Source organism: Notechis scutatus, chromosome 6 (assembly GCF_049901735.1).
Source record: "Notechis scutatus isolate UNSWTSFEM ecotype Mainland chromosome 6, rNotScu1.2, whole genome shotgun sequence".
NCBI lineage: Eukaryota > Metazoa > Chordata > Lepidosauria > Squamata > Elapidae > Notechis > Notechis scutatus.
Genome location: NC_142014.1, coordinates 36,909,374 through 36,925,055, shown reverse-complemented (window position 1 = coordinate 36,925,055; position 15,682 = coordinate 36,909,374). Strand labels below are relative to the sequence as shown.

Here is a 15,682-nt window from a genome sequence, read left to right as displayed (position 1 = left end):
GGGTAGAAATTGTACATTCCTTACCCCATCCAGTGCACTGTGAATTTTCCGCTTGTTTTCCATGCTTGCTTATTCTGGCCATCAGATCTTTGGTTGGACCCTAAATGGCCGTCTTCTCCGTCTGTCAAGAAGATTTACCTGGATCAGACTTGGTGGACTGCCATCCACCTGCAATCTACGGGAGCCCTTCCACCCCTTCGAGGTGACACTTGGCCCCGAGGAGCTTTCAGGCCGGCAGAAAACAGCTGATTTTCACGGAGCCCATAACTTTCAGCTGTCACGCTCCCACAACCAGAACCGGAACCTATCAACCTGGGTCCTCATTTTACCAACATTGGTAAAGGATAGAAGGCTGAGTAAGCCTTCAGCCTGGTGAAATTTGAACTGCCAAACTGCTGGCAGCCAGTGATCAGAAGTAGCCTCTAGTACTGCATTCTAACTACTGCGCCACCGAGTCAAAGCCTCAAAGGAGTTATTGCTCTGTCTTGTTTCGCAATGCATAATTCTTACCATGTTTTATAAAATAGATTTTCAGTGAGAATATTTTACTGCGTAAAATATAACAACTCATTTTAGAGCATTTTGCTTGGAAACTTTTGTGTTCTGGGTCGGAAGTATTTGGTATTCTCTCCTCCAATTTAGACATGTTTTCTCTAACAGTGTCAAACTCTTTGGAAAGATGGGAATTTTAATTCAACATACGGTGTGGGGGGTGGACAACCACTTGGAAAGAGGATAGCATTAAAATGAGCAGCTTCTTAAGGCATACTGCTCATTGTCCACTGATTACTTAAATGTTTATATTTTTTTCTATTTTTCTATATTTTTCAACAAATTTTATTACCTGTCTAGGGCTGCTCTGAAATGGAAACATTTCTATTTCATTTCTTGGTGCTGACTGTCATTTCTCCTTGATTTTCTTTCTTTTTCTTCCTGAGCTACCTGACAACTTCTACCTGTTTTGCCTGAGGTTTCTTAACCCTGCTAAATGAGAAGGGAAAAAAGAAGTCAGACATAAAATTAAGAATGGAATGAAAGTTAAACTGTGAAATCATAGTTAACTATGATTTATTTAACCTTGTTTATATAGCAATGTAAATTAATCACACTGGGTACATTGATACTACATGCCTGACTATAATATAGAGTTGCCCAGTGTCTAGTTCAATCTGTTATAAGAACATACTTGGGAACTTATACATTATTTAAAAGGACATTATTTTTTTCAAAGACATCAACAGCAAAAGTTGGAGTAATAACTTTGACTTAGACTACATTACATAGAGAAAATAAGCTTAATTCTTCCTTCTCAGTTTAAAATCCATCAAAATAGGCGTCCTCCTTCCGTCTGCCTCTTTTAAACTTAGGAAAATAGTTTCCTTTGCAATTAATTGATCTGGGCTCATAGCTATCTGAGTATAAATGAGTGATTTTGCTAGGTTTATAAATAGGACGGGAAGGTTAAACTTTAGCTCCCTGAATACTGCAGGCATTTAATTCTTCCAAATGATGCTTTTATTTGTCCCCAAAACAGTTTAGAGAATTATTTTGCACATTTTCCTTTCAGCAAATGTCAAGCACTACTGTCAAGGATGATTATTCATCAGGATCCTTTCAAATAATATTTTGAATTTTAAGTAAAATGAATGGTGGATGTAAAAAATAAAATACCGGTAAACCTATCTTGTGACACACTTCATACTCTGCCTAAAAGTTTCCAAAAGATAGCAGGTTGATAGGTTTGAGAAATTCAGATTGCTTAACTTTCTCTGTAAGTACTGTTAAAAGCTCCAATTCATATTAATAGGGGTTGAATGAAATTATCTCCCAATAATATAGGTCCCATTTAAACTAAACTCTGAAGTGCTACTTCATTTTTTTTTATCTCAGACTTGGTCCAGTGCAGATCAAGTAAAACAATAAAAATGTTTTAAAAGGGACTTAACTTCCCAAGTTAAATATTTGTTTCAGCTACACAGGGAAAAGTGGTTCTTCTAAGTGCTTTCAAGTATTCAAACAAAATTATTCTGTTTTAATTTAGACGTATATTATAATATAGATGTATATTATATAACCTTTGCGTCCTCTGTTGTCTCTCACTAAGCCTAATTGATCTGACTCCTTGTTTATATCTCTTTTTTGCAGATTTCTTCTTCATATATTTTTAAACTTAGCTCTCTTCAGTAAAATTATTTAGTTATTATTAATGAATTGTTTTAGGAATGAATAAAATTTTTACATTTATTTAATTTAAAATGTTTTTGTTTAAATAAAAGAAAAAAAACATTAGGCTTTAATTCATCTGAATAACTGCCTGCATTTAAAACTCATTTATTCAATGCCACGACAAATGAGTTAAAGATAAGACAGTTTATCTTAGCTCTTCATTGTTTACGAGTTATTATTTTACAACTATGTGCATACATATACTATGTGTGTGTAAAATTCTTTTCCACTTAAAGGTAGAGACCTCTGGGTTCTTGCTCTGGGAAGGTCTCCAACCCAGCATAAGATTGGCATACCAGAGTTCAAGTATGTTGGTAATATGCATGGGAATGAGGTACGTCTATAACTTCAGCTATTGTGGTTTCCTTATAGCACTGTTTATAGGAAGCACCCCAATTTATATACTTGTGGGAAAAGTTAAATCTTTTATCTAAGCAGCCAAAAATAACGACTGAGTTATATTTTGCTATTAATGAGCATGATCTAGTAAGGTTTAAACAAATGGTTTTCAGTGAAAAGGACATGCCGTAAATAGTCTGATGAAATTTATGTCACTTAATAGATTACCATTCTAGTAGTGCTTATAATTAGTAGAATTACAGTGTCCTTTATATAATCTTATTAGCATTATCCTTTCATTTCCAAGAACATTTTCCCACTATAAGTTCAATTTCATAAAGCTACCATTCAAATAAAAGTTCATTTTTTTGTATTTGCATTTCTGTATTAATGCTGAATGGGAATGCCATATTTTTCAGAGTATAAGATGCTCCAAAGTATAAGATGCACCTAGCTTTTGGGGAGGAAACAAGAAAAAAGGGATTGCCATAGCCTATTGCCGCCTCTGCGCGCCCTATTTTTGGCCTCTGCATCCCATTTTCAGCCTCCTCACGCCTCGTTTTTGGCCTCCACATGCCACATTTTCCGCCTGTTTCGGGCAGTGGGGATCGGAATGGGTGGAAAATGGGACACATGGAGGCCGAAAACGGGGCACTGAAATGGCAATCCCTGCAGCCTGAAACAGCTGATTGTCAGGAGGCCAATCGAACAGACAATCAGCTGCTTGTGCTAATCAGGTTGTACTGAAGGTGAAACTGAAACAGGCTGTTTTCTGTTTGCTGCAAGGAGGCAACTTGCTGGGAGGCAGAGGCCAAAGGGTGGGAGCCGGCAGGTGGCCGGGGCTTCGGCAACATTCACTGTATACGATGCGCAGAAATTTCCACTCACTTTTGGGGGTGAAAAAGTATGTCTTATACAGTAAATACAGTATATGATCCTGACAGCAGGGGTGGGATTCAAATATTTTAACAACCGGTTCTGTGGGCATGGCTTAGGTGGTGGGCATGGCTTGTGATGTGACTGGCTGGGTGTGGCCAACTCAACATCACTCACATCAAGGCACTCATCTCCTCGCCTGGCCTCTCATGACTGTGGGGATGCTGCAACAGTCATAAGTGTGAAAAATAAGTCACTTTTTTCACTGCCAATGTAAGTTTGAATGGTCACTTCACACAAGCAAAGTACCAGCAAAGGAGGAAAAAAACTCCAGAGAAGTTCCAGAGACAGGAAGTCTAGTCCTGCCAAGAATGTAATAAGAATTAATGGAGAGGCAGTTTCTGTAAGCAACACCAGAATGTTTCCTTCCTGCCTTTCTTACAGGATTAGGCCAGTAATTTCTTCTAACAACTGGTTCTCCGAACTGCTTAGAATGTTAACAACCGGTTCTAGCGAATAGGTGCGAACCTGTAGAATCTCACCCCTGCCTGACAGCTTATCTGTAAAGATTAATGGGGTGGGGGAGTATAACAATTCCAAAGAAAATTGAAGAATCAAAATATTTCTGATTCTTTTTAAACCTTGTGGCCATTATTATTAAAAAATATTTAAATTATTTTAGAAACCAGCCATATGCTTTCAGTAATGTTTATCAATAAGGAGAAACATAAATGGTCCTGTGGCCGCTGGCAGTCCACATCAAATTTTGGATCTCTGCTGTTCCTTATGTTCCTCTGCTGTACCTTACAACAACCAAATAGTTTTTCCATTCCCCCTCTCATAAATAGAAACATAATGACATCTAAAGGTGAAAGAAAAAAACTGTCTCGGCTCCAAAGGTTTGTATTGATCTGCTTCCCCAAAGAGAAGCAGCAAAGTGGGAACAATTGGATCAGACATATGTATTAATTGAATAAACTAAAGCAATGCCATGCCTTCTTTTTCTTAGTGTAGCATTACTCCTTTATTGTGAGTATAGAACATCAACTCAGAAAAATTAAAATAACTGATCAGAATGAACATCCACAGTCGGTCATTTAAGCCCAAAACATAAGAATATATTAATCACAGAATACAAGGCAAAAAGGAAGTATTCACTTATTTGTTTGTACAGTATGTTTCTATTTTGATGCCACCCAACTCTAAAATGATAAAGGAAATAACAAAGTGGAATTAACAGAAAGGCTATCCAGACAACTTGCATCAAACATATGCCTACCTCTGAGAGAGTCATATCCAAAGAATGAAATCCTATCAATCCACTAGATGTCATAGGCGGGCTATTCAAATGGTCCCAATGCCTTGATGTCCAGTTTATTGAAGTACTGCGCTAATTATGGCAAAGGGTACATGTAATTTCTTCCATTCTCAGATCATATCTCATCTGCTCTGAAACAAAGACTAGGTCAAGTGTGTACCTGCCTGCATGTTTTGGGACGATAGTTGCCATGACAGAACATGGAGGTTGAAGTCAGCAAAGGAAATGATAACATGACATTCAGGATTTGCAGAGACATGCTGGTAGTTCATACATCAGCAGCAACCAAAGATCCTCCTTGTGGCACAATTCCATTCAAAGGAACTAACTACCTCTGGAACAGTGCTTGATCATTGTGAGCCTCTTTATGATATCACAGCTGATGATTGCCCTGAAACTCAGGTAGCCAGCTTTGTTTTGGATTTCATCTTCATCATGCCTGATTCAATAAACCATAACAAGGCTGTATATTCATTCACATATCATAGATGGATATGGCCATGTTCTGCATAGACTTGGCATTTACCAAAACCACTAGGGGATTAAAATGCCCAACAGTTAGACCACTTGGACTGTGGGAAATGGCTTAGAATAAGGCTATATTGCTGAACTCCACTATTAGATTCAATTTATAATAATTATAAAGCAGTAACATTAATTAGCTCTGTATTGCAACATGTATTGGCCCTATTGGCAAAATGTATGGAGTTCAAGCATTTAGGGATGTGAGAATATGCCATTCAGTGGTGTAATAGTTAAGATGCTAGACTAGAAACAAGGGGAATATTAGTTCTGCTTCTCTCTTTGGAATGGAAGTGACTGAGATAGTCAATTATTTCTTAGTCCAATCTACCTTGGAAGGGTTTTCTTGGGAAAGTAGGAGGAAGGAGCATTATACACACTGCCTTGAGTTAGACAAAATAAATGTAATAAATAATCCAGTTGTTTAATATGTTTTTATATTGAAGCATATTTATTCATAAAGGAGTGCTTGTGTACGAAATCCCCATTTTTTAATACAACGAATAATGTAGTATCATGGTAACAAGCCAGTTGGTCATCTGAGAAAAAAATAAAAAATTGATATATATTTTTCCTTACTAATTCTAAAAAATACTAGATAAGCAACTATTCAGATCCCCATTGCACTTTGACTTGTAGCAATATGTGTGTGACAATGGAGTGAAGGATAACTATTAAAATTCATAAATAAATAAAAACAATAACAGTTAAATGTTTTAACTATGCCGTAGGTTGTCCCAGTGATACAGGAGTCCTGGGAATTTTCAATACAGGAAGTCGCTCTCTCTACCTAGTCCCTTCAGGTATGCTGGACTTAAATTGCCATTATTACCATCCAGTGTATCAAATATGAAAAATGTCACCCAATATTGGTTAAAAGCAGGGAGGGTATTTTGGCTGGCTAGTTTAGGAAAAGGGATTAAGTGAGAAAAAAGTGGCAGAGCGATTAAACAACTATTTAACAAAGTACTATTATTTGATACTTCATTGAACCCTGAGGAAAAAACAATGTATAAATTGTAATTTTTATGTACTTTTGTAGCCCACATTCTTTCTCTGCACCCAAAATGGGCTCAAAAATTGCTGGAGAAATACAGTTACAATGCTGTAGACTGCTAATGGGTTAGACAACTACAAGCGTATCTGGCTTCCAGATCAAACAAAGCAATCTGAACAGGTCCATCAAGGAAGTTCCTTTTAGTCAGAATAGTGTTCTATATCTAAGTCACAATCTATACAATATGAATCCAAAATAATTTCCTTTATTTTTGCCTTTTAGGTCATTAGCCACTTTAATTCTTTTGTCTTATTTTTAACTACTAGAATTTATTGCATGTTTCTGCTTTTTTATTATCTTTCTTGGTCTCTGTATCCATACAATACAAATAAATTTAAACTTTTAACCCTAAATTGCTTCATCTAGAAACTTATCCTTTTGTATTTGTTCAGGCATTATGGTATTATTTTAAATGGTTACCTTATGGTAAGATGGGCAGCCGATAAATTTTACAAATAAATATATATTATGCATTCTGGCCTGATTTAATTATTGACTTCTTTTGTTTTTGTTTTAATTGAATTTGTATTTGGTATTAAGTGCATAGCAATTTGCCAATAATACTGTAATATATTATATTTACTTGTCCTATTAGGCTATATATTTTTTCTTATGTTCTCTTATTATTTTTTCTTCCTAGTAATTTAAATGATTATCAGAAGTACTTGGTCAAAATTACACATGATTACAAGATTTTAACCATTCTAATAAAAACAACATTCTGGGATACAATGAATGTGGCCCAGTATGATCTTGAAGAAACAATATTGGATTTTCTTTAATTTTTTTAGTCTCTTGTGGAGCAGTTAATGATTCTGAGCCCTACAGGCAAGGACTTGAATATTTTATTCACATAAAGAAATCTAGAATACATTCAGAAATGGACAATGGACAATAATTTCTTAACCCTTAGTTTGATTTCATTACTGTTGCAAGTTTGAGGGTTGATATTACAGAACAACTAAGTTTAAAGTTAGCAATTATTACTAGGAAGAAAAATAAAAATATCCTCACTTTTTTAATGACTACTGGTAGTTAAATGTCAATAATAGTATATTTATTGTTACCAAAAATATAATGTAAGATATGCATATACTGGTAGTTGCGTTCTCAAGCATGGAATCCCATTAACAGCTGATGCTAAGGAAAACAGGCTGACTTCTGTTATGAAATCTGTTTCTCTCAGTAACTGAAATCATATATGTTGCTAAACCATTGCATGGTTTGTTTTTGATTTGGCAAGCTGTATGACTCCAGCTATTGTGGTTTGTAATCCATAATCACAGGCAGTTCTTAACTTAGAACAGTTCTTTAGTGACTGTTCAAAGTTATAATGGCACTGGAAAAAGTTACGACTGTTTTTCACAGTTGCAATCATTGCAGCATCCCCATGGTCACATGATCAAAATTCAGATGCTTGGGAACTGGTTCATATTTATGATGGTTGCAGTACCCAAGGTCATGTGATCCCTTTTTGCAGCCTTTTAACAAGCAAAGTCAATGGGGAAGCCAGATTCACTTAATAACCATATTACTAATAATTACAGTGATTCACTTAACAACTGTGTCAAGAAAGTTTATAAAATGAGGCAAAATTCACTTAACAAGTGTCTCGCTTAGCAACAGAAATTTTGGGCTCAATTGTGGTCATCAGTCAAGGACTACCTATATAGTTTAGTATATGATAACTCAATTGAATTTGGCTGATCATGGTTAAACCAAACTTTATCACACTACACGAATCCACTGAATCTAAGATGTATTTGTATGATTATATGAAGAATACCCTTGAATTAATTAGTCTGGTCATAAATTAAGTGGTTTTTTTTTAAATTCTGTTTTTGTACATATGCATGCTGTGTCCATACATATGTATCCATTAACTAAGTACATGCATTATGGCATTTCTCTGTTTGTGGTAATAGGGACAGTTTCATGTAAATAAGATAGCCCATGTTTTTTTCTGACTCTTCCGTTTTCAGGGAGATTATTTGTAAGTTGAAAATATTAGCTATCACATTATCTGCTTGTTTTGTCTTATTTCTGTATCATGTGATTTTTGTCCAACTAATATTGATTTGCTGCCTCTTATTGGCAATTTAGTTCAAGTACTTATTCCTCTGCTTCCCGACATAGGCTATTGGGCGGGAACTGCTCCTCCATTTGATTAAATATTTGGTGGAAAGTGATCAACACGATCCAGTCATTACAAAACTCATTAATCACACCCGGATACACATCATGCCTTCAATGAACCCTGATGGTTTTGAAGCATCAGTTATGCTTCAGTGTGCATCCACAATTGGCAGGTAAGAAAAAAGCAACCTAGGATATAATGAGGATTGTCTTGGGTATGTTTTCAACAGGTTACTTAACAACCCATAATACACTTAGCTGAAGAACAATTTTGTAGGTTCAGTTCTTAACTATCATATCGTTAAATCAAGTTATAGTTTTTTGAGCAGGAGTAGGAAATTTTATCTAGCCTGGTCTTTCCCACTTATCTTAGTTTATATGTAATAAGGAAGATTTTGTTAATTTAAAAGCAGGCTGTGGGCAAGGGAATGGTAGTTTATGAGATTTTGCAAAGAAGTTTTGGGATTTCATGTAATCCTGCCCTCGGCCCACAAGAATGAATATTTATCATTCCTCTTCTAATGCATGGGTCACCTTCTTCAAAACTTATTTGCCTCTCTGAATTAATAGTCTCATATCACCCTTGATCAATGCCTCTCATAACCATGTCCATCTTTCATTCCAGGTTAGCATAAACTTTTCTGCTGGTCTTTAACTTTCCTTTGATTAAAAAAAATCCCATTTCCCCGGTTCCTCTGAGATGACGGTTTCTATTGCTCTTCCTACAGGCTTATGCCTTGTTTACTCTCCCCACAGGTCATCTCTTTGCTCCTTAGATTTACTTATTTTATTATCTACTCATCTTTGCTCTGTTTCCTTGGAATTGTTATTTCCTTATCTACCTGTTAACAGACCATCCTGATTAATCATCAAGATACTTTTAGACACCTTTCCTGGTAAAGCCAGTGCAGGTACTGTTACTTGTTACTATTTCCTGCAATTCTGTTAACATTAGCCTAGCCTCTGTGATCCAATTTTTATGGCTGAGCTCATATACTCAAAAAGTATGTTAAAGATTATATAATAACAATGTTATCTCTTCAAGGTACAATGCTAATAGAAAAGATCTGAACAGGAATTTTCCTGATCATTTTACCACCAATAATCAAATTATCCAGCCAGAGACTAAAGCAGTTATGAACTGGATAAATACTGGAATGTTTGTTCTTTCTGCTAATCTGCATGGTGGAGCACTGGTTGCAAGTTACCCCTTTGATAATGGCAATCGCGGTAAGCTAATACTAGGATGACCATAAGCATACTACATTAAACAGTTCTCAATTCTTAATTAAAGTTACATAATCCTCATCTCAAAATAAATTAATGAATGTATTAACAGCAAGTATTATACTAAATCAAAATAAGTTAGCTTTGGATCATACACACACACACATACACACATATACATTACTTGAATTTATCTATTAACTCACCAGCACATTTATTTGTTAACTTATGCATGTTTTTTATAGATCATCCACTACCAGAGACTCAAGGTGGTAGGCAAAAAAAAAAAAAAAAGGAACACTAAAAAGCATAAACAGTCATTCAGTTTAACAAACTAACTTAGGCTCCGTTAATCCAGTCCATGATTTATCTAATTCAGATCAATTCCAAGGGAGGGAACAGTTAGAAAACTAACTTTTTATCTGCATGTGCATATTCATTTCAATCTGAATTATGAGATTTTTTAAAAATGTCACATTTAATGGAATTTGTCACATGAAATCCATCTTATAATACCAGCCAGCTATCGTATAGGTTAGCGATGGAGAACCTTTTCAGCACCAAGTGCCCAAACTGGAACGCATGTGCATACACATGCATGTGTGCATGCCAGAGTGCCAGAAAACTGAAGACCACCTGGCCGGTGTGCAAATACCTGGGTTGTTTTTTTTTTGCCATTTTGGGGGCAATTTTTGACACGAAAAACAGCCTGAAACAGCCTGGAAAATGACCTGAAATGGCCCAGAAAATGGCCTGGAAAACAGCCTGCTTTTTGGCTATTTTAGGCCGTTTTCAGGCTGTTTTTGGGTCATTTACAAGCCATTTTTGTGCCAAAAATGCCCCAGAAAACAGCCTGAAAATGGCTTGAAAAGGCCCAAATAATGGCCTGGTTTTTGGCCATTTTTCAGGCCTTTTTCCGGCACTCTGGTGCCAACAAAGATCAGCTGGCTGGCACACCTGTGTGTGCCAGAAACCAGAAGAGCAACTGACGATGGTGCACGTACCCACTGAGAGGGCTCTGTTTACCACCTCTGGCATGCGTGCCACAGGTTCGCCATCACAGCTATGGGTAATAAACCAAGATAAATTTCCAGTAAAATACAGGAGTTTTTTCTTCATTCTGAACTGACAAAGGGAAAATTTACTGCAGCAGCCAGATTATAAAAGTAAAAATGTGAATTGTACAAGAAGTGACTATAAGAAGAATGCTGGTAGAAAAAGAAGAGTGAGGATCTGCTGTGATATCCTCGTTGTGGAAAACACTTCCCACCATTACCAGGAAGGCAAAAGAGCAGCAGAACTAGAAGTCTAATTTCCTGCACAATACAGTTATCCAAATTAAAATTTCTGTAACAAATTGTTGTTAGCTACCATCTGAACATGCATGATGAAAAACAGCTCACTATTTCTCTTGGTAATCATTTTCCCAATTGAACTACTCTTACCCTGAGTAAGTTTTTCTGAAGGAAACTTAGGAAAACATTCAGCTGGAATTTTCTTTCTTGTGGCTTATGAATGTTAACTCATGGCTTGCACTGTGGAACTAGAAAAATATATTTTGACATTCTCTGCACCACTTAATTATTTTCCTTTTTTCACAATCAGATATATCCAGTCCCCTCAATCTCTCCACATAAGACTTTGTTTCCAATTCCTGGAGCATTCCTGTTGTGTTGTTGTTTTTTTGAAAAAAAAAAGCAACTGTTTCAATTTCTCCTATTTCTTTGTTTTAATGTGGTGCCCAGAACTAGAAACAATGCTTAATGTAGGGTCTGACTGATGAAAAAGACAAGAGTTGTTAAATTTCTCATTACTGAAAAGCTGTCCTGTTGATGCAGATTAAAATGGTATCAATCTGTTATATGAAAAAAGTAAGTAACCCTGAACTGCATGATTAAGCTGGATGCACAAGAATATGCACTTTAGTCAAATAATGGAGGTTTCCTATATCATGGCCCCGAAAGGCAACAAGAGAAGTTTTAACTAGTAAAACTCCTAAATATCCAGTCAGTGGAGAAATCGATGGAAAAAAAGTATGGTAAATCAGAAAAGGTCCTAGGATAATTGATTGTATTGTTCTAGAATCTAGAGTCACATAAAGAATGGAGAACAAAGCATGCCAGTAGTTCAAATGAGACACTACCAAGGCATGAACTGTATGGCCATTTCAACAGTAAGAAATGGATAAATTCTCTGGATATTCAGGAAATAAACATTGCAGGTTCTAGTGGCTTTATCAATCAAAGGTTTTAGATAAAATTTCTCCTTCATAAGAACACCCAAATCTTGCACCAGTAGTAACACTACAGCTGACAGTCCTGAAAAGTAAAAGAAATGGGAGAAGGGTGATCAGGATAAGAGACAAACTTAATTGTCTTCATATCTAGTTTAAGCTGGTGAGAAATAGACTCAACTGCAAATTCAACTGGGAAGGCAACAGAAAAGGGAGGATCATGCCATATCATTTATAATCAGAATAGAGAATAACATCTGGATGTCATCAGCATAACTACTATATGATAGTTTAAAAGAAGAAATGAGAGCACTCAAAGACAAAATGTAAACTGTGAACAGATTATTGAAAATCACTGGTTGACACAAAATATTTGTGATTCTATTCTTGGGGTGTAAAATGGCATGGACTTTGAGATCCAAGGGTCCATCTCATATTTCATACCTCCAAATATTTTTATTTACCTCTGGTAAATATTTTTATTTACCTCTGGTGTAAAAATTCAAATTTGAAGAGGCATCAGCTGTTTCAAGACACTGTCTCTGTCTAAGTACAATCATCTTTTTGTCCTTGTAGGAGAAAACTGAAAATTCTATGGTCTGTGGAAGACCTGGGAAAGGAGTTCTAACTATTACCTGTATTTGTATATTTATTCATTAAATTGACTAAACATTAATATGAATTTCATTGCAACCACTTTCTTTCTACAGTTACAATTGATGCAAATGGTGTTAGCAAAACAGTGGACGATGATGTTTTTGTTCATCTTGCAAGCACATATGCTAACAACCATCGCACAATGCATAAAGAGATTGTGTGTGATGATATGAATTACTTTAAAGATGGTATTACAAATGGATATCACTGGTACATAGTGAAAGGTACAATTTTCCATTCTTTCCTTGTGCCTCTTCTGTTTCTTTGATAGTATAATGCTTATAGATTTTAAGATATTTGTCATTCATAAAGAGTTTGAAGAACTCACAGTAATGAATGTTGAAATTAATATGGAATCCAATATGGATTAATTTTATGCTAAAAACATAAAGGCCAAAGATGGGGCCAAAGATGGAAATAAGGAAGAATGGGGAACTGTTTAGATGCTTCATGCATCTTAAATTGTTTGGATTTGTTTCAATGTACATTTGGTTGCATAAATACACTGGCTAAAACATCTCAGACTGACATCTAAATTGCATTCAACATTATTTGTATTCTTTTAGCATTATATTTAGCAGTGATGTCATTTTGTATGCGTGATCTTACATGATATGTTACACCAACAAAAAGAGGTATGAATAGGCTAAAGCAGCAATGCACTGTTCTCATTGTCTATCACCCCATGATACCACAGCTATCACTATTACTAAGAGTGTAGCCTTTTGTAATTTGCTAGCATGCTTGAAACCTTGAGCCAGACGTGTCTTAATAGCAAGTCCATCCTCATGTGGGACATATTCTTTCTTTGTAGTCTTTGAAGTTCTTCTGTCTGAAGTTGTTCTTCTCCTGACTACCACAATTCTTTAAATTTCCACATTCCTCAATTTAACTTCAGATTTGCTACATAAAAAGGCATTTTAATTCTTACCTTTGTTTGAATAGAATTGTAGATGTCAAGTCTTACTTAAGAATGTAGACATTTTTGAAATATATATATTGCCATTGTCTGCATCAACTGTAGTTGTCTCCACATGCAAATGTAGATATCTATTGGGTGCAATCAGAATAATTACAGTGTTATGGTTGATTGCTATCAACTAGAAAAAAATGCTGTTCACACCTACACAAGTTTTTTAAGGTTTAGAAAGTGTATGAAATCAAGTGTAATGGGGAGGAGACACAAATTATAGAGTTTGCCCCACCTGACAGTAGCAGTTCACAGTAGTTATTTGTGGATCCTTAAAGCAGCAGCAGTCACTAGACAATAGCAGCAATAACATTAATAATTAGCAGTATTATAATTATTTGGAGTTGCAAAAACCTGATGGTGACATCTGCAGAGAAATTCAGTGTTGGTGTTGTCTAGCCTCATTCATGATGCAGAAGATCAAGAGCACATTTTGATGGATGAGAAGCAATATGGAAGTGATCAGGAGAATAATATGCTTGTTTATTTTTGGACTGATCTTTCAGTGATGCAAATGAACATTTTACTTTAGGTAGCATGCAGGATTATAGTTATGTTTGGGGACAATGCTTTGACATTACTTTGGAGTTATCATGTTGTCACTATCCCTCAGAAGATAAGATTCAAGATTTCTGGGATGACAATAAAATTGCTCTGATTGAATACATTAAACAAATTCATCTAGGTAAGTCAGTTCTACTGTTTTTAACTTATTGGAGTCTGATACTGTAAATCTTGTGGAATAAATTACTGAAAGGACAATTTACATTTGCTGGGTCGTTTCTACAAGAATTGTCACTGATAATAATATTGTTAAGCAAATCTACCATCCCCAATTAACACTGCTTGTGAGAAACAGGCTGGGAAGGTTGCAACTAGTTGTAAAATGGGAGCCAGTTGCCAAACTCCCGAATTGTGATCATGTGACCATTGGGGTTGTGGGAGCATCATAACTTTGAGGACAGGTGAAAATCACTTTTTCTGAAGCTGTCATAACTTGGAACCATTATTAAGTGTAAGTTGTAACTTGTAAGTTGATGACCACCAGTACTGACAAACCATCCTGGCAAAATAATGTCCATCTAATCACATAGAATCAGAAGAGGCTGAATGACTGAATAATAAATATACATTTACAATTACAAATTATAATTCATGTGAATATGCAGTATGTTTTTTTCCAAAAGGTACATTGATATTGTCTTCTTGCTGTTATTCATTCTACATGCTCAATTCATTTTAATGTGTATATGCTTAATATTATCATTATTGTTGTTTGTTAAATTTATTTGCTGCCTGACTTGCTGTGGGGCTTGCAATAATAAAAAGGGATAAATGAAGAGGGTAAACAGAGCAACAAGCTAATAGAGCAATAAAATAAAGAATGAAAAAGAACACAATGAGAATACACCATCTTGTAATGTACCTCAGCAGCAGACCGGTTCTAGTGAAGTTCACAGAGCACAGGTATAATATGGGCCATCATAGGCGCCCTAAAGACTGGTCTCATTACTGCACTTTGTACCAGTTGAAGCTTCCAAATGGAGTAGCCCCATGTAGAATGCATTGTACTAGTCCAGATAAGCACAGGGAGTCATAATCTAGGAAAGGTCGCAGCTGGTGCACAAACCGGAACTATGCAAAAGCTCTCCTGGTCATGCTCACCACCTTCTCTTTGAGCAGAAGGCATGAATCCAGGAGAATTCCTAGATTGCAAACTGGATCTGAACAGGGATGCACAACCACATCCAGAACTAAGATTGACAAACACCAAAGTCTTGAGGCTTGATGCACCCAAAGCCACTTGATCTCATCAAGTTTAAGTCAAAATCTGTTGTCCTCCATCCAAATCTAGTCAGCCTTGAGGCAACATGAGAGGGCATAGATAGCATCACTCGAGTCACCTGGTGCAGTGCTTTCCAGGGAAAGATTATTCATTCATGATTTTTCCAGAGACTCTTGGTTACAATCATCATAATGAAAACATGTATAGTAGAATTTCAAACTACCTAACAATAAAACACGTAGTTCCCTAAACTAAAATCATGTATTAAATCATAAAATGATTTACAGAAGAGCAATAAATATAAATGGCAATATCTAGTGTATTAATCAAAGGCC

The 15,682-nt window shown here is 35.9% G+C and overlaps 1 protein-coding gene and 1 long non-coding RNA gene across 4 annotated transcripts in view; both read left to right on the top strand.

The window, feature by feature from the left end:
* The window catches only part of CPM (carboxypeptidase M), a 45,263-nt gene that overhangs the window by 26,714 nt on the left and 2,867 nt on the right, over positions 1–15,682 (top strand). For all 3 annotated transcript variants that reach the window (XM_087967990.1, XM_087967989.1, XM_026667760.2), the window contains exons 3-7: positions 2,463–2,560; positions 8,475–8,647; positions 9,520–9,704; positions 12,645–12,815; positions 14,094–14,246. In XM_087967990.1, the coding sequence (XP_087824116.1) occupies positions 2,463–2,560; positions 8,475–8,647; positions 9,520–9,704; positions 12,645–12,815; positions 14,094–14,246 (780 nt within the window). The remainder of the gene's footprint in view (positions 1–2,462; positions 2,561–8,474; positions 8,648–9,519; positions 9,705–12,644; positions 12,816–14,093; positions 14,247–15,682) is intronic.
* Positions 8,658–9,359, top strand: LOC148130172 (uncharacterized). Its single transcript, XR_015750058.1, has 2 exons — positions 8,658–8,790; positions 8,848–9,359. It is a non-coding gene; the product is annotated as an uncharacterized LOC148130172 (long non-coding RNA).